We start from the raw sequence: 19,619 nt of genomic DNA on the forward strand, positions 1-19,619 counted from the left end.
AATGAATATAAAGGGTGCTGAAAGAAATGTTCCGTACGAGAATAAGTTCAAAGAAAAACAAAAAGAACACACTGAAAGTCGATGATGCTCACAAAGGCCAGTCATAAAGATGACAAGCAGCCATGACGCATACTGCGTGATTGAAATTTCTGCCTCTGTTAACTGTACGGAAGGCATCCTGACACTATTCTCTGCCCGTATTAGTAAAAAGCGCTTCATTCAAGAAAAATAAATGCAGTAAAGAAGGGCATTCTGTTTCACCTTGGCAGATATTCTCTACTAGCTTCTATTCCAGTGGCCGGTGAAAGTCTACGTCGCAAGCAGTACTCACGTTGTCACGCTGAACGTCTCGTTGGCGCCTGATTCGGCGAAGAGTTCCAGCTCAATCTTGCCCCACGAAGGTTCTTGGCCAGCAGAGCTGTTAACAACCAGTTTGTACTGACTCGCTGAAAAGAAGAGGAAATAACAAAACATCGCAATACTTATCACGCTTCCGACTAGTATTGCTATCTCACTGAGGAGTTGTTATACTGTCGATCAGGCATTTCTAAGGAATTGAGGCCGTTGTACGAATTTATAAGCTCGAAGATTTTCTACTTATGAAACGAAATTTATTGTATTTCAGGCAATCATTGGCATTTGTGATCGAACCTTATGCAAACATAGAAATATTTGAGCGGCGTAACTTGCACTGAGACAGTGTTAAAAAGCAGTAGGAAACATGAAAAGATTATTGTGCAATCAATACAGATGGGCATTCATATGATTTATCAACTGTGTCTCTTTCCTTAATCAACTGTAGCTTTTCCTTTAAAGTCTGCGCTATGATTTCAGCATTCTGCTAAATTTTAATTCTTTCGAAGCATTTCTTCATTGAACCTTCGTTAATAAATACATTACTCAAAAAATTGCGATGTAGCCTTCGTGAGATTAATGAAGCACTGTTATTGTAAAGGAAAATGCAATGTTGATTTTGGCGATGCGGAAACTTTCATTGTGTATTGTAGTTTCTGTATAGGCAGCCGTACATACATATTGTTACAATTGTATTGGGTGAAACAGTTTCATGTATACTATGATTTGCTGCACATTTTTTTTTCAGTCTTGCTCTTTAGCATTCACATCTTGCTAATATACTTTTAGTCACCATGATGTTCGGGAAGCGTGCTCTCTATGTACTTGTTATTTTATGGATCATGTGGGCTCTGATTCTTCTTACGTGAGAGAGGTCACATTTCCAGCGAAGCTTACACTCTCATCCTCGAGATGAAAACAAATAACCTTCCATAAAAAAGAAGAACACAAACACCATCTGACAGTGGCCAAAACGGCATATAGTCCTGAGCTGCACAGCGATACTTATTGCTGTTTCGAATTTACCTTAGCCTTGATTAAATTTTCTAAAGAAGGAATTATATCAGTGTAAACGGTTTTTTGTTTCTCGAAAATTTAGTGTCGAATATTATGCACAAATTTTTTCCGTTCCAAATGATTCTTGTATGTGTGTTACGGTCTTGAATTTTGGAGAATGCCCCCCCCCCCCCCCCTTGTGCATTGTTGCGTCACTGCGCACATGCTCAAATTGCATTACTTTCTCAAATGAGTGAAGTGCTTAGCGAAAACTGCCAGATTATCAATAAGGCTTTTCTTAATTAGATGAAGAAAGCAGTGTTGTAAGTGGGCCGAGACATTGGAATGACTTTCAATGTACATGATCAGCCAATTATGTCACCGGCACTCCTTCTGTCTTTGCTTTTCCGACAAAAAACTCGTCTCACTCCGCTATAAAGCTTAATAAAAGTTTCTGCTTCTCACGTGAATTTCTGTTCCACCCGTAGTGGACAATCGTGTACTCAAGACGCGTAAACAAACATCATACATAATCAGACGTATATTTTCATTTGTTGCATCTGCTGACTTTCATGTTTCCCTTTATGAGCACTGGACACATCTTCTGCGACTTTCCAGATTAACGTATATAACAGAACGTCAGACAACGTCACATTTTCTGATTGGGACCACAGACCCCTATCGGAGCAGCAGATCCTGGTGCTATGAAATAGCAGCCAAAGCACACTTCGAGCATAAAATGCGCTCTTGACATCGTAAACAAAACGCGGCCTCACTGCCGGGTTCTAGAACTACATGAGACATCTGCGCGTTGTGACGTAGATGACTCCATACCGAATACTGAGGTGGGTGGGAGGGGCGGAGGGAGCCGCGCACGATGACAGAATACATCATCATCATCATCATCATCATCAGCCTGGTTACGCCCACTGCAGGGCAAATGCCTCTCCCATATTTCTCCAACAACCCCGGTCATGTACTAATTGTGGCCATGTCGTCCCTGCAAACTTCTTAATCTCATCCGCCCACCTAACTTTCTGCCGTCCCCTGCTACGCTTCCCTTCCCTTGGAATCCAGTCCGTAACCGTTAATGACCATCGGTTACCTTCCCTCCTCATTACATGTCCTGCCCATGCCCATTTCTTTTTCTTGATTTCAACTAAGATGTCCTTAACTCGCGTTTGTTCCCTCACCCAATCTGCTCTTTTCTTATCCCTTAACGTTACACCTATCATTCTTCTTTCCATAGCTCGTTGCGTCGTCCTCAATTTGAGTAGAACCCTTTTCGTAAGCCTCCAGGTTTCTGCCCCGTAGGTGAGTACTGGTAAGACGCAGCTATTATACACTTTTCTCTTGAGGGATAATGGCAGCGTGCTGTTTATGATCTGAGAATGCCTGCCAAACACACCCCAGCCCATTCTTATTCTTCTGATTATTTCTGTCTCATGATCCGGATCCGCAGTCACTACCTGCCCTAATACAGAATACAAACAACGACAAAGAGATGACACAACGCTGCTTTTTCTACTTCGTGTTCTGCTCTTGCGCACTTCTTTGCTCATTATTCAGTATAGACGCATACCAACACTGGCTCAACTATCTGCTTTAGCGCCGTGTTTGACGCGTGGGCGCAGAACACCTATGCGCATCGCAGGTGTAGATAGTTCCTTGTCTAATTCTCTGTCTAACTTCCTTCCCCTTGTTTTCTCGCGTCTTTTTTCCGAGCACTGACCACAGAAGGGCGGCTCCTGGCGGGTCATCAGGAACATTCGCCCGCGGGCCCGGGACCGGTCCGCGAAGTACCCCATGTAGCTGCAGTCTGTCGGCCGCTCGCACGGAAAGCACTCGCCACGCTGGAAGTGCTCGTAGCTGGCGCACGTGAACGCCGGAAACGGACACTGCGGGTTCGCAGACTCTGTGAACAGTTGAAGCGCGCGACGATGGTGGCACAGGCTCTGCCAGTGGCCCCCTGCAGGTGGTAACGAGGAGGCAGTGGGAGGGTCAGGATTTCTTTGAGCGCCACTTGACATCTTCACAACTACGTCGTCTAAAATTGTGCCATCACTCTCAACTCGGGAAAAAACTTTTTTTTATAAACACCGCTAATACCTGGAAACTCCATACTTGCGAAACGACAAAGTTGATGGGATAAATGCTTACCACGCAAACTTTTACAACTCCATAATATACCGAGCGAAGTAGGTAATCACTCATCACGCGTGCGCTCTCTCTTCCCGCAGAAGGAAAGCATTTTCATGCATGTGTAAGCTATAGCTACTACTGACTTCAGCGTAAACTAGCAGCATTTAAGTGGCCAAGACTGCTCACAAAATGGTGATCTTCACTTCCATTGTTATGTCCAGCAAACATTCAGATTAACCAGGGAGCTCTACAAGGACATGTTTCTGTCAGTATTGTCCCGAGTGAAGGTGCGAAACTCAAAACGATAGCTACCTTATTTCTAGAAAGTGCGGGGTTCGTGTAAACTGTGGCTATATTTCAGCTAAGACAAAAGGAATACATGACAATTTTTGCGCCGATTCGTCAAAGCGCAAATAATCTCCTAAAAACTCTCACAAGAATAACCAGTCACGATTTGCCTTCTGGTACTTCTGCTGACGCCTGGCGGACTAGACAATTTTTAGAGGAATCGTCGGTATAGAAAGAGCAGAAATGAAATGTAAATAACGTCGTACAAAATCCTAATTAGACGTATATATGGATAAATTCGTTTACACATATAGCACACGTTGTCGCCCCTTAGCACCATTCATTCTGTCCAAATCACTTTAACGAAATCTGCAATACAAGCTCTAGTCTCAGTTAATTAGGCAGGCATTGCATCATAATTACACAATTAGCCTTCTTTAAAATTAAATAAAGACGTCTGACGCACTCCATCTTGAGGTATTGCTACGGGAACACCGACATTACCGTTTTCGCGCACAGGCTCTGGATTCGTTTTCGGAGCACTTGAAGAATGGTCAAGAGGTCTGTTTTGTTCTTCTTTGTTTTGTTAATATTTTTTGGACCCGTCACAGGTTCTACAGTACTTTCTTTCTGGACCCTACACTAGCAATAAACTAGGGGTCTAAACAGTTTCTTCACATCAGTAATATGACATATGAACTCACATAAATTGAAACTTGAACATTCCAATTGTCACTATTGTTATTGATCTGCCTAAAATATACTTGCCAATTCCGACAGCCCTTCCAAAGACTCACATTCTTCAAACTTCGTATACTTCGTATACCAAATGGAACAAATTTCCAGTCACAAAAGAAAAACAAAACATACCGCTTATCAGTCTTGTGCCGGTCAAGGGCGTAAAATCTTTTCTGTGAGATTCTTCTGCCTACACTCCCACAGAAAACACGATTGTTTCAAGTCATGTTAATTTTTCGGGCAAACAAGGCTTCACCAAGTTGACGCTAGGCTGTAAATATAATTAAAGTGAATGATCAGCAGCAAGCCTCAGCTGTTTAGATTACCACTTACATTACGGAAAAAGGAAGCTTTACTGCAAAGTATGTTCCTTGAATTGACCTGAACTTTGAGCTCATATTTTTGTACTAGATGAACCACAGTGGCTTCGAAGAATTTACCTAATGTGATATTTTATACAGAAATCCGAGGTTTTATCATTTATATTTCTTTCAAAGCAGTCTTGTGATACTATTCGGCGTAGGCGGATTTTGCGCTAAGAGCATTAGCTGATGGCGTGCCAGCTGGCGTGACAGGAATTTAGGATCTCCAGCGCCCGAGGGTACTTACAAAAGATATCACTCAGGGCACCCACAAAGACGCTGTTGCAGCCCAGTTGTGCCTTGCCTCCATTAGGATAATAGTCGACGTGTCCCAGAGGTTCAAATGCACCCAGGCCACCTCGCAGAAAGCTGTCGCCATTGGAGTGGATCACGTCTACCAATTTTGCGTCCGTAGGGTCCAGCCTGGAAGTGTGATCGTAGCCTTCGAACAATGGCGCCGCCGGGTCCAGCCCTGTAAAAGGAGAAGAAAACGTACATTAGAAACGCCGGTATAAGTTGCGTTTTAATCCTGATCACAGCGATTAAGTGATCGATACTTCCTAATATGGCGCAATTATTGTTATTATTGCTTGAAGTTATATGGTATTTCAGAGATGTCGAATGCCTAATTGATTCATTCATTCAGTCACTCATTCATTTATTTGTTAATTCATTCATTTTATTTCACATAATGCTTGAAGAACAGTCTAAAAGATAATGGGAGGCTTCTTGAGGACTCTACCTCCGATAGAAAGAGGAGTGATTGCAACGGGCTTAGTACAATAGGCCCAAAGGTACAATGACTTTTCGTAAATTTTTCGGTAAAATATCAGTCAAATGTGCTAACAGTACACCACTTACATGAAACTAACACTACTGATATTGCAATACTATAATAATGTCACTTGGTAGGGACGTTAAAGAACACAGTAGCAATACTGTGAAAGACAAAACTAGCTTTTATTGGGCGAACCTGTGCCACAAAGACAGGCTGCACTTAAAGCAAAATGATAGCGGCGAACACAGTCGGCGATCATCGAAAATCTGATCTGCGGGTCAAGCGCGTCGGCTTTTATAGATCAGTCGTTGAATGTTCCAGAGTAACCGCTGGTACCCGCGTGTCTTCCACAAAGCTCTACACTATTCGCGTCGCGCATACATGCAATCAGATTACACAAGTTGCGGGGAAAGCAGAGGATGGAACCATCGATACTATTCCAGAAATATCTTTTACATGCAGGCGCGTCCTGCACTGTGCGATAACATTTGTTAGGTGGTTACATTATTACATTAAGGGGTTTAGAAGTCGGCGATCACTGAAAGGTTGTTTATTAATGTACGACACACTCACTCACTCACTAACGGCTTACGGTGAGTGATAAAAAAAAATTAAATACAAAGGAAAAGGAAATTTAGATACCTGGCAAATTGTACAATGACAATTTCTATACAGAACTACCGTCAGCAATGAAGCACAAACAAAACACAGAGAAATTATATGTACGGGCATTGTGGTCATAATATTATACAATTGCTTGATCATTTAGAATAGCTAAAACCTTTTACATTTGATATTGAAATTACATCAAGCTTGTACGCTAAGCGACAGGTCATCGAGCACGTAAAACAATGAAATTCAAGAACTTTCTTACCACCTACTATTATCACATATGGGCAAATTGCGACATATTAAATGACACCACATACAGAGCGCAATGCACGATTACACCTAAATCACTCAACATTTATTTCAATTCATTGGCGACTACTGTTACCTTCTGGTGTTTATTTCCTGCAGTGGTGACCGCAGTCTGATACGATCGTTATCTTAAAAAAGCGCTCTCGAATGCCGAGTACACAATAAAGTACCCGAGCTTGCGTCAAGCTTCTCATTGGCCCCAGTGCTGCATTGGGAAGTGCCAATCTGTGAACCACCAGTACCCACCAGTGATGCGCGAAAGGTTCCTCAGCTCGGCGCCCGCGAAGCCAGCCACGTGAGCCCCAAGAGAGAACCCCACCAGGTGGAAGTCACGCGGCTGCGCGCCCAGCCGGAGGAGGCGCCGCACCGCCTGCGCCACCTGGCGCCCAACGAGGCGTGCGTTGGCGGCAGCCTGGACGTAGTTGGGCAGTGTGGCGCCTTTCTCCCAGTCCACCACCAGGACGTTCACGTCGCCCTGCGCATGATACGCGCTGCAGTGAGAAAGAATGGGTCCCGAAGGACAAAACGGTACTGTCTCAGTACCCTTGCCAGCCACAAACACGACCACACGATGCCAGGGAAAAACACGACGGTGGAGAGGCGACGACGGCAGCCTGAAGATGATGGTGGCACAACAAATAAGTGGAACATCACAATAGCGGCATAATGATGACGACGATGAAACGGCTGTTACTACTACTGTGGCACGACGATTACGACGATGTGGACGACAAAAAGACTCTCCGTTACGCCGAAAATCGCCTAATATTGTCACCGTGTTTCTCTCAGTGGCAATCGGGGCGATTTAAAGTACGTTACGCTATGGCTTTCAAAAGCGGGTGAGAAAAAGAAGCATAAGCCTCGAAACTAAGTTTCTTCAAGGGCTTTCGGTTTCCGTCAAGGCGAAGACGGGGACAAGTTCCTTTGTCGAACAGATAATTATAGTAGTATGCGTTTCACCAAAAAAAAGGGCTTTTCTTTGACCTGATTTACAATCCTAACCTTGACTTTACGAATCTTGTACGGGCCAGGCTCTCGTAGGAATACGACCCGTGAAGGAAACATTCTTAAATAATGATCGAATGCTTGAGCTCGATAAGACCAGATAAGATGATGGTATGATTTGTCGAAGAAGTGTGGTTTCTGATTTCATGTAACAGCGCTTGTATGTGGTTCACCTTCGACAGTCACGAAAGCCCAGAGTTCAGGTAGATGAAAAGGTATTGCAACATCGATATACAGTGGTTTCTCCAAGTTCTGCTAATTTGCCTTACTTGTAAATGAGAAATGATCGTGTTGAGGCACACTTACAGCGGCGAGCAACGAGTCCACCATGCGGTGCACCCAGGAGCGCTTGCCGCTGCTGCCGAAGCCGTGAATAATGAGCTTGACCGGCTTGGAGGCGTTGAAGGCCGAGTCACCTAGAAGCCGTGGCTCTCGGCTGCGACGCGAGCTCAGGTAGAAGCGAGTCCCGATGCTGCCGGGTTCCTCGGGCAAGGCGTTCGGCTGTCCCGAGGCGCTGTCCTCCCTGCACGCAAAAAGAGAGAGAAACAGAGAGATATGCACAAAGATGCGCTGGGAAACGACGTGACCTTTCTTTCCCGCATGCACGAAAGGGAGAGAGAGCAGTGAATCTTAGAAGACATGAAAGTGTAGAAATTCAGAGTAGGATGGAGTACGAGTAGGAGTAGCAATACTAGCTGACATGAAGTGCTAGGAAACAAAAAATAGGCGTAGGTACATAATTGAGAGTGCAATGCACCGCAGTGGGTAACGACTGAAAGCAATAAGTGCCATCTACATCGATTCGTGGTACAGGAAGCTAGCCCAATACAAGGAAATTTCATTGCGTATTAATCCACCTTATACACTGCTCTTTAGAACATGCTTTATACGGGGATCATGGTTAAATGTTTCACTTGGCTTAGGTAGCCTACCCTTGGGGCGCTTTAACGTAAAGCTATTAGATTATGTTTCTGATTCATTTCATTCGTTAGCCGTCCGTCACCGGTCAAACATTTTTTGGGCAAGGACAACTTCGCAAGCCAGTCGCGTCACTTTACAAAAAAAAAGCACTACAGTTCCCCCATCTCTACACGACGTGGATTCACAGATTGTACCATGTTAGGCCGCATTGTAGAAAAACGTTCCTTTCCGATTCTGCGCCTTGGTCGTCGTTAGTCATCTGCAATTGGGGACAATGCTTTTCAGGCGACGCCTAATTCGACGGTCTGTCATGCGTCGTCACGAAACTGCAGAAAGTCACCACCTCAAAGGGACGGGTAACCAGTACAGGTGCATTGATAAGTCGAACAAAACAACTTTCTTTTTTGAATAGCCGGAGAATGCCCGTTCCGAAAGAAATAGAAGATGGCTATCACCTGATCGCTCCGGTGGTGTGTACTCGGATCTGCCAGCGAGAATTTCTTTCTTTCTTTTGTGTATGTTTTCCCATGGCAGCGCAACGCTGTCGAGCATTTTCGTCAGGTATATAACATCGTTATGCGAAATTTTGTACTCGGCATCCATTTTGGCGACATGTTTTACGCACCGTAGCACACCGCCCAATACTAGTCGGCGAGCTACCGCAAGCTAAGTAAGGTGAAGCGTGCCAGTCAGAGACGCCGGCAAAACTCTTCACACCAGGTTATCTACTACACTGCGCAAGACCGGCCCCACCAAAACCCTCGTCTCTTCTGCGCTCTACTTGCCTCACCTCAGCCAATTAGATAAGAAAAACTTGTAAAGGCAGATAATGCTATCTGCGTTCAAAGCAAACAAATGGGGCCTCCTATAATCGCGGAGATCATTTGTTTAGATTATTGAAACAAGCCTCTTTGTGACTACATGTGCTTGCGTTGGCAGTTACGTAAATTGGACGACAGGCGAATGTTACAAAATCCAAATGAAGTAACTTTATGTTCTGATACTCTTGAAGTTAATAAGCTTGACGAGAAGACTAATAACCTAAAAACACGATATTCTACCTTCTCTGATTAAGAATAGCCACATTATCTTTTTTGCATGCACATGGCCACGCTACTTGCATAACCAAAGAAACATAGCGTTTACATCTACTTACGAAAAATAAATCTTATGTAATGGCCGAAATTTCGGGCTGACTGCTGGAACAGAATTTCTGATTTCCTCGACAAAAATGCACCATGATAATATCGCATCTTCAAAGCATTAGGCTAGCTAGAATTAACAGATCAGGCGTTACTATTTCGTTTTATGCGTTTTAAACGTAAAATTTCCGAAAAGGAGTGTTCGCACGTAAACGAAACTGTTGGCAATGCTGCAATCCCTACGTCATAGTGACACATGCGTGGCTGCATAAGTAACGCACATGCGAAATGCCAAAAATTACGCCACAACTTCTCTCACGATGCATGTCCATGGCAATTCGCATAGCAATCGAGCAATCTAGCGACAGACCGTATTCCTCAAGTCCCGCTTGTTTAACACGTGCAGTGGTAATTTCGAAACTCGGTGCTTCAGCTATATGCACATAATTCAATATCATTCCACTTTGCCGTTGCACTCACCTGCCAAGGCGCCTATGAGCATGAAAGTAGGGTGACGACTGTACGAAGCCGACGCAGTGATGATCAAATGAAGAGAAAAGAATGATATCGATCGAACGTCAGTGGCATATGTAACAATGAAGGCATGACGACAAGCAAAAGTTCATTCCTAAATTATGACGATGCTATGACGACGACAACGTGACGAATACGAAATGAGGACATTCACATCACGGCATGACCATGAATGCATGATGTCGTTTGTGTGACGACCACGACGACGCAATGACGACGATGCCATGACAAGAGCTGCATAATTACGATTGAGTGACCACTCAATGGTAAAATGACCAATCGCGAGGGTACAATGACGACAACGTGACGACGAAAACATGAGAACAATGAGATGGCGATGTCGCGACGACGACAGTGTGACGAAAACCGGATGACGACGCGAGAATGACGAAAGTGACACGACCAAGACTGCATGACGACGACGGAATGAGAGTGGATGAACGATGCGCCTGTGTGACGACGACGCAATTAGAACGACGGCATAATCAATCTTGAATGACGAAAGCATGATTACGATAGAATGCCGAACAAGGAATGACTTCATTGGATCGACGAAGGTGGTATGACGACACCGGCATGACGGCAATGCGATGACGATACCAAAGTGACAACGGTGGTGAAACGACAGCATGATGACGACAGAATGACGAAAGCAGTACCAAGATAACGGTATGACTAATCTGATATCGAAGGTACAGCTATGGCGATGAAATGACTACAACGGCATCCCGCTTTTGTATGCATAACGACGACTGTAAGACGATGATGCAGTTATGACGAAAGCATGAGGACAATGGAATAACGATGAGTGTATGGTGACAATGTGATGACGATGACTGTATCACGTAACCTGTATGACGACGATGGCGTGACGACTGCGGAATTATGAGAGTCAGATGACGGAGTTGCCGTGACGACGAGTTTGCGACCATAATGGCATTATTATGACGGTCTGAAAACGGAGGCACGATAACGACTGTCTGACGTTCACGATATGACAAGGGCAGTTTAATCACGATTGCGTGGCGACGGTATGATTACAATACGGCGGAAAAAGGTCAACATCGCTAGAACGACGAAGGAGCTACGACAAGGATTGCATGGTTACAACGGGTAACGCGGCAATCAAGTGCTGACATTTATTTTAAACGACGGCATGATGGCGACTGTGTGACAATGATGGCATATTACGATGGCATGATGAGAGTGGCATGACAAATCTGGGATGACTACGATGCAGTATACCCGCCGCGGTGGCTTAGCGGCTATGGTGTTGCGCTGCTACTCACGAGGCCGCGGGATCAAATCCTGGCCGCGGCGGCCGCATTTCGATCAAAGCTCAATGCCAAAACGTTCATCACCAGAGGATTAGGGGGTTCCCCTGGTGGTTAAAATTAATCCAGAGTCACTCACTACGCCGCGCCTCATAATCAAGACGTGGTTTTATTACGTAAAAATCCAGAATTCAACGATGCAACAACCACGATTGCATCACGACTCCGAAAGCATACCTACTGGACCAAGCCGTTAGATAACGTGGATCACGGTGTCGCATAAGAAGGCGTGACGATGACAGCATTGAGTCAGATAATGACGCTTTAACGACAACAATGAAACGACCATGACGCCATTACGAGCAGGAGCAAGTACCCAGTGGCCCAAGCAGGTAGACAACTTTATAACGCATCATCTGCCACTTCCTCGGACGTTCACGTCACCCACCGCCGGCCGCGCCACTATTTACAATGTGGCAGCTCCCATTGTACGGTGTGCAGTTATTTCTAAGCGAAGTTATTCCTGGGCGAAAACCACGTCGAACAAACCAGGTAGTTGCAATGTACCTACAGATTGCGCCCTTACCAATTAAGTAAACAGCAGAACTTATTCAGAAATTCAGAAACATATTGGTACCCACACTGTTACCATCGTCGCGTATGTATCTTAACTGCTCATCTCTGCTAAACGGCAGCTTAGAATTATATACAGAATGTTGCAGTAAGGTCCCATCTGTGAAACGAATTTCTCTAAATCACAACTGGTCTTCCAGGCTGATTGCAGGCTCCAACAAGCGTTCACCTATCGCCCTGGCTGTTCTGTCCGCCTCCATGCCAGCAGGAATTGCGGTCAAGCTGACCTAAGTCTCTTTATTACGTCTCACAGAACTATTTCCTACGTAGACGTATCCACGTCATAGTAAACAGACCAGTGTGAGGACGAAAACAACCAGCAGAAACTGGCGCCGAGCGTGCACCGGGCGTACAACTCGGAGCACTCGCCTATGCCAGCATGTCGATTGCTTATATATCGCAATGCGTACGCAATTGTGGAAGCGCATGAAAATCAAAAAGTTTCGTATTGGGGAACTCAAATATATACGTTAGGCCACTGGGTATGTACTGACTGCTGTGCGACCCAGTAAACAACCTTTCTTCAGTTGTTGTCGGCCACTTGGCCTCCCACCAGCTATATACCACGGGGTATATATTCATTATTGGCTAATCACCTACAATGGGTGTGCCACTGTGACGCAAGGGCTACGAAGCATAAATGTAATTATATATGTGCGCACACTTCCCATCAACATTCTTCCCTCGATAAGCATCGTACATCGCCTTCGTCCTGATGATGCAGACGGCAAGCAGCTACAGGCGACGACGCTGTGCTGGGCTAATGCTGCTACCTCGCTAACTCGAAGCTTCATGTCATTTGGATTCTGACATTGCAGTGGATGCGCATGATCTTCGAGGAGGAATTCTGAGGGAACTCGCATTGCTCACGCATACTGTACACATTGCTATAGTAGCCGGACAAGTACCTGAAGCAGCCGAGTGATCCGTAGCACACGCCCCTGTCCGCTGTGGCCACGTCGGCGCTTCTGCGGTGGCGTCCACTGTGCGCACGCTGCCATTGCGCGATGGATGTCGCCACCGCGGACCAGATCTCTTGCGTACTCGGCTCATCGTCGAACAGCAACTGAGCTGGCTTGGAAACTGCGTCGCTGCTGCCTGCGCAAACCGATACACGCAGTTCCAGTGGGCACGAGGATAACGAAAGTAGCCAAAAAGAAAGAGAATCTCACGTAGATATAGCGGCACAAGAAAGCCTCTACTATTGCATAAGCTTGCTTTTCAGTTGTTCTGAAGATTCAGTTGACTCTCGCCTATACACTCCAAATCTTTCATTGAAGTCATCCCAGCGTTGCCGAGCATCGCAACGAACATGCACACCACGAATTGCCGATAGTTCCCAATAGTTTCTACACGAAATCAAATACAAGGCGCATAAAATCTCGCCCCATGTCGCAGCTGAAAGAATCACCGAAAGAAGTGCCATTTTACGGGTGACACATTAAGTATATGTTAAGTCGCACTGTAAATTGCATGAAGTGAAGGGAACAGCCTTACAAAAACAAACGTCTTCCGGGGTCCCAAGACATTCTGAGGCCGCGTTTTCGTTGGGCCTGTAGGACGCCGCATAATGCTCCACAGCTACTGCATGAGTCTTTCCTTTCCCTTATTACATGCAAACACCGCCGCCAAAGGTGAGCAAAATATTGCACGTTACGAGTGGTCACAAAAGAATGTACCTATGAAGCATCATTCTTGCGCAATATCAGAACTCCTACAAGCAAGCACAGGAGTCAATGTTTCACCGGACAAAAGCTTTATAACTACGACGCTGATGTCAAACTTCTTTTGGAAACAATAACATTGACAAGCATTGTAATTATCGATCATATGACGTCGGTCCGTTATAGATACTGGAGTCCCAGCAAACCGGACACATTATTCAAGGTGCAGATCATTGATGCAGTTTAACTTCTCAAAGTAACACACTGGCTTATGATGCTGACCATAGAAGGAGGTTTGGGATTAAGTTTGAATGGAGATTTCTGAATATGCTCTTAAAGCACTGTACATAAAACTTTTGCATTCCACTCTTAATTGTTACCTCGAATGCCTCAACCCGGAGAATTAGGGTTCAGCTGCTACTTAATGCGAAGCATTCTTTGCCTCATTATTTGCACATGGCAGTTGGTAGGTAGGTTATTGTCTCGCCTAGCTTTAATAAAAAAAAGATAATGCGTGACTGGAGCGGAATCAAGCATCTGCCATAGGGCAGATGCTTGATTGATGCTTGAGATGCTCTAACTACTAGACCACGATGACACCATACATGACACCAGGCAACCAGGTTTTTGAAACACCCGGCGCATGCGCCACGTGCAACTTTCTCGTCGTCTCTGCTTGTGAGACCTCGCGTTTGAGGCGAAGTGTTAGACAGCACAATCTTCGAAACTCGCCCACTTTCTCTAGAAATTTCCTCGTAACAGTTTATGCAAAGTAGAAACTGTGCGACATGAGCTGCTTGTTCAGTTTATGTAAAAGACAAGCACATATCGATGCCGCTGTCTAGGAGACATGCCGCAAGGATGTTTCACGTACTTGCACGCCAATCCACTACATCAAAATGGAAAGAACCACATTTTATGCAGGCCTCATTATACACTCTGGATCCAACCTTAGGCCTCCGACTTCCGCCAAGATTTCCCCGAAGAGACGCGACCCTTTTACCAATGCCTACACGTGGCGCATAGGGATGGCCGACACTGCAGCATGTGGCGATTACTGCGACGGAGAAACGATTTGTCGTGTTCTTTGCTGGTGCCGGCAGTGCAGTGTGTAGACACAATCGCTTTCAGTCATGCTGAACCAGTTGGACGACCAGGCTTTGTCAGAAGAAAGAATTTTCAAACATCGATGCGACTTAGCATCACGTTAGAAAGCCGTACAAGCGCTACTGCGCTTCTTGAGATCGACCGGCCTGTGTGAACGCGTGTCAATGGAACGCTGTTGCGTTACCTGTTTTTCTTTTTACAGCGAAGCTGTATATGGGTAGGTTTCTCTCCGTGCGTAGGAGAGGTACGCCGGACCATAAACGGTTAAAGCTTGTTTATAGCCCAACATTATGCGTCGGCCTCTTTACTGTGGCGTCAACATCGCCTAGCAACGTTATCGGCAGTTGCGTTCTGGTCGTGCTATGGGTAGGACGCGTATTGTACGCACCGAGAAAAAACAGCGTGCCCTCCAAGAGCGACGGCGTGAACAGAAGCGGTAATGGGCACGAAGGCAGCGGGAAGCCGCTAACGCCGAGCGCGCGTCGGTCGACGGGCCCGGACCGTCGCGTAGCCGCTTTCCGTCCTACGAGGAACGGCAGGGCGCGCCCGTGAAGATCGCCGTCGCGAACAGAAACGGGAATGGGCACGACAGCGGCGGAAGGAGACCACCGACGATGAGCGGGCCGCCAACGCCAAGCGTATGCGCGATGCCCTTCGGCACCCCGAATACCGCGAGGAGGACAGGTTCGGTATTCAATACTATAGACTAGTCAATGTACCAACTACGCGTCATCGGTCATGTATAGACATGACGTTTGCTAAAAATTTTTCCAGCATCGTTGTTCAGCCCATGGCCGTCTGCAATAGCAACCATAAAGCGGAGATCACTATGGTAACAAAATAAAATAAAAGACAGTAGAATGAAGAAGTGACGTGTATGTGTCTTTGTTCATTCAATATAGTAATCACCATAAAATAAATCAATATAGTTATCACTATACACCGCTTCGTTGGTCATCCACCTTTAAAAGATTAAATTATGGCCTTTAACGTGCCAAAACCACTTTTTGATTATGAGGCACGCCGTAGTGGAGGACTCCGGAAATTCCGACCGCCTAAGGTTCTTTAACGCGTATACCTAAATCTAAGTACACGGGTGTTTTCGCATTTCGCCCCCATCGAAAAACGAGGAGTTTTTTTCGAAATGGGTCAAATCCACGTAAACAGAAGTTGAGCAAAAAGCAAAAATTTGTTACCGGAGCTAAATGCAACGCTATCAAAGCTATTATATGATATGCTTTACATATCAGCTAGGGCAAGTTTACGACCACAAGTAATGAAAAATTATGCGGCAAATATGCCCAATATTAGGGTGAGAACTTTGGATTTGGCTCGTATTGAATTGAAACGCTGGATTTTAGGCGTTATTGCTATGAAAACTTTATTAAAATTGGCTTTCGAGAATGGCATCATGTAATCTTGACAGAAAAGCTATAATAACATTGGCAGCAGGGCACTGCATTTTGCATTTTGGCAACGGCGCATTCTTGCTTTTACGGTGGTGATGCGGCTTCTTTTCACTTCGTCGTCGACGTCTAGGAATAGATTTTCGCCGATCTCTTCATTGCCATCCGAATCCATGAACAACGATATCAGAAAAGCGAAGAACTCGCGAAAACACGAACGAAACACTCTGAACTGTCAGGCGGGAACCAACTCCTTGGCGGGAACTGACAAGGAGGCTGCCATGGCTACATGACGTCACGCCAAAAGCACTCTCCTATTGGGCAAATGGATTTGGCTCATTTTGATCCGTGCAACAGCTGGATCTGGCTCAATTTCGATACGAAATACGATCTGCGAACACGTTTGCCTGGCGTTATTTGACCCATTTCGTTGCAACGTGTTTTCTATGAGAAAGTTGCCTAGTTTTTCTTGTCATTACCGTTTTGTCTGACCTAGTTTCGGTTTGTGGATTTGGCTCATTTCGAAAAAAAAAACTCCTCAAACGGTCGCCGCGGCCAGGATTCGATCCGACGACCTCGTGTTTAGCAGCTCAACACCATAGCCACTCAGCAACCACGGCGGGAGGTCCTCCACTTTCAGTGAATGGATTAGCACTGAAGATATTTTTCTTTCTTTTCTTTTTTTCTTGTTGTTGTCTTCTCACTATTTGTCGTCCTTACTACCCCTATATCCCTCACCCCAGTGCAGGGTAGCGAACCGGCAACTCGCCTTTGGTTCACCTCCCTGCCTTTCCCCTCTCTCTCTCTCTCTCTCTCTCTCTCTCTCTTTCTCTCTCTTTGCGTGTTCGACGTTCTGCAAACTTCACGATCAACAAAGTTAATCATGTTTCAAGATTTCTTCACCGGAGTTCAAATGTCATCATTGTTATCATGTACACCACATGTTTTAGCCAGATATAGCTACGATTGCATAACACGTAGTTGCTGATAACGACGCAATCCGTGTTTCTCTCTCTTCTTCTCGAAACGACTCATGTAGAACCCAATATTCGTCATGTCGTAGGCTCGCGTGAGACGGCCGGCATAGATATGCCTTAGCTGCCGAGAAGACTTCTCGGCAGCGCCACTAGATAGTGTAGCAAGTCCAGAAAGAAGCGTGCAAGAGGATCGCGGTAGCCGCATGACGCGTTTCTCAGGTTTCGAGAGAGAGAGACAATAAACATTTTTATTCGGTGAATTAAGCTTTGGAGAGGCGTCCTCAATCCAGAGTGCCTTGAGCTCGGGCCGCGTCCTGGGCCCTAGCAATTAGCCGTTGCTGATCCTCGAGATCGGAGCTGGCCAAGGCTCTCTCCCAAAGCTCGTTAGTGGGGTAAGGGTTCGAAGGACTTAATGGTGCCGCTTTGCAACCCCCTACTATGTGCCTGAGGGACCTCGGCTCTGCGCAGAAGCGGCATTGCGGAGAGAATTTCGTAGGGTCTATGAGGTGATTTCTGGTTGGGTGCGGGAATGTATTAACCTGTAGAGCTCGGAGGAATCGCTCCTGCTCTCTAGGTAGTGACTTGTGTGGGGGTGCATATGTTCTGCAGGTTAGCTTGTAGTGCTGTGTGATGTCTTGGTAAGAGACTAGAGGGTGCATGGGCTCGGGTTCAGATTCCCGGCGCCGGCTCGGTGGGTCAGATCTCGAGCCACGTGGTTGGTGACCTCGTTGCCAGGAATGCCTTGATGAGCTGGCGCCCAGATAGATGATTATGACTGATCTCGTTGGCGGTTTTTGATTGATGATCCGGAGCGTAGTGGTATGAATTCTGCCGCTAGCAAAGTTGCGGCACGCCTGTTGGGAGTCGGTCACTATGACTTCAACCTCTGTTTGGGAGAGCGCGAGGGCAATGGCCAATTCCTCGGCTTGGAGGGGATTGTTTCGTGTGAGCGAAATGCTGCTCCGATGTTCTGTGTTGACGACTACGGTGGCTGTTGTGGCTGCGCGTCTGGAGTAAGAAGCCGCGTCCGTGTAGGCTGTAGAGAGTAAAGTCCCGTATCGCTTGTGTATGGCCAGGGCGCGGGCCTCCGTTCGCTCTGCGTGGTGCACTGGGTGCATATTGCGAGGTATAGGACGTTCGGTGATGTTTCTCCGGATGGCATGGGGTAAGCTCACAGTCTGAGGCGGCGGATGGCTCAGAGGGGCAGAGAGCCCCAGGCGTAAGAGAATGGACCTCCCTGCTTCCGTAACCGCCAGCCTTGTTCGCTGACTGGATAAATGTGCCCCGATCAGCTCCTCGGCCATGTTGTGCACACCTAGTCGTAATAGGCGTCCTGTGGACGTACTGGTTGGCAGGCCCATTGCCTGCTTATATGCCTTTCTGATCATTGTGTTGATTTTCTTCAGTTCCGTCTCGTTGAGTAGTGCGTATGGAATAGCGTAAGTTATTCGAGACATGACGAAGGCTTGGACAAGCCGAAGCGTGTCCGCCTCCCCCATGCCTCTTGTCTTGGTAGTTATTCGCCAGATCATGTGCGTAACTTGGGCTGTTGTATTCTTAAGCTTTTGAAATAATCTTGTATTGGTGCGATCCGACTGGAAAACAATTCCCAATATATTTACGCTCTGAGACGGAACGATGGTGTGTCCCTCCAATTGTATGTTGATAGTGGGCGAGTCGGATGTGTGCTTCTTTCGCGGTGAGACCAGGAGTAGCTCCGACTTTTGGGGGGCGCAGCTGAGCCCGCATGACTTAGCATAGTCGCTCACCACGTCTGCAGCTTCCTGCAAGCGGTTCTCCATTTCCCCGATGGATCCTGTGGACGACCAGATGGTAATGTCGTCGGCATATAGGCCATGCCGGATCCCTGGGATGTTATCGAGGAGCGGCGGTAGGCCTATTAGGGCGATATTGAAAAGGAGAGGGGATAACACTGCGCCCTGTGGTGTGCCGCGCCCGCCCAGTAAGAAGGGGTTTGTGGCTTTGTCCCCGACCTTTAGGATGGCTTTTCTATCTGAGAGGAAACCTCTGATATAGGAGTACGTCCTGGCCCCACAGCCCAGCGCGTTTAGCCTCTGTAAGATTGCTGTGTGCTTGACGTTATCGAACGCCCCTTTAAGATCTAAGGCGAGGATAGCCGTGGGGGAATTGCGTGTCGCTGGTACAATCACCTCCTCTTTCAGCTGAAGTAGGATGTCTTGAGTTGAGAGGTGTAGACGGAATCCTATCATCGTTGTTGGAAGTTTCCCCGAATTCTCCAGGAATTGTTGTAACCGGTTGAGAACGATGTGCTCTAGGAGCTTTCCTACACACGAAGTGAGGGAGATCGGTCGTAGGTTCTCAATGGCTGGTGGCTTGCCTGGCTTCGGTATCAGAC

At 46.4% G+C, this 19,619-nt stretch overlaps 1 protein-coding gene across 2 annotated transcripts in view; it reads right to left on the bottom strand.

The window, feature by feature from the left end:
* Window positions 1–19,619, bottom strand: part of LOC135900502 (pancreatic triacylglycerol lipase-like) — a 53,675-nt gene that overhangs the window by 21,704 nt on the left and 12,352 nt on the right. For both annotated transcript variants that reach the window (XM_065429983.2, XM_065429982.2), the window contains exons 2-7: window positions 12,997–13,186; window positions 7,891–8,107; window positions 6,826–7,054; window positions 5,128–5,352; window positions 3,083–3,319; window positions 332–446 (exon numbers count right to left, since the gene is read on the bottom strand). In XM_065429983.2, coding sequence (XP_065286055.1) covers window positions 332–446; window positions 3,083–3,319; window positions 5,128–5,352; window positions 6,826–7,054; window positions 7,891–8,107; window positions 12,997–13,186 — 1,213 coding nt within the window. The remainder of the gene's footprint in view (window positions 1–331; window positions 447–3,082; window positions 3,320–5,127; window positions 5,353–6,825; window positions 7,055–7,890; window positions 8,108–12,996; window positions 13,187–19,619) is intronic.

This window comes from Dermacentor albipictus, chromosome 5 (assembly GCF_038994185.2).
Source record: "Dermacentor albipictus isolate Rhodes 1998 colony chromosome 5, USDA_Dalb.pri_finalv2, whole genome shotgun sequence".
In the NCBI taxonomy this organism is placed as follows: Eukaryota; Metazoa; Arthropoda; class Arachnida; order Ixodida; family Ixodidae; genus Dermacentor; species Dermacentor albipictus.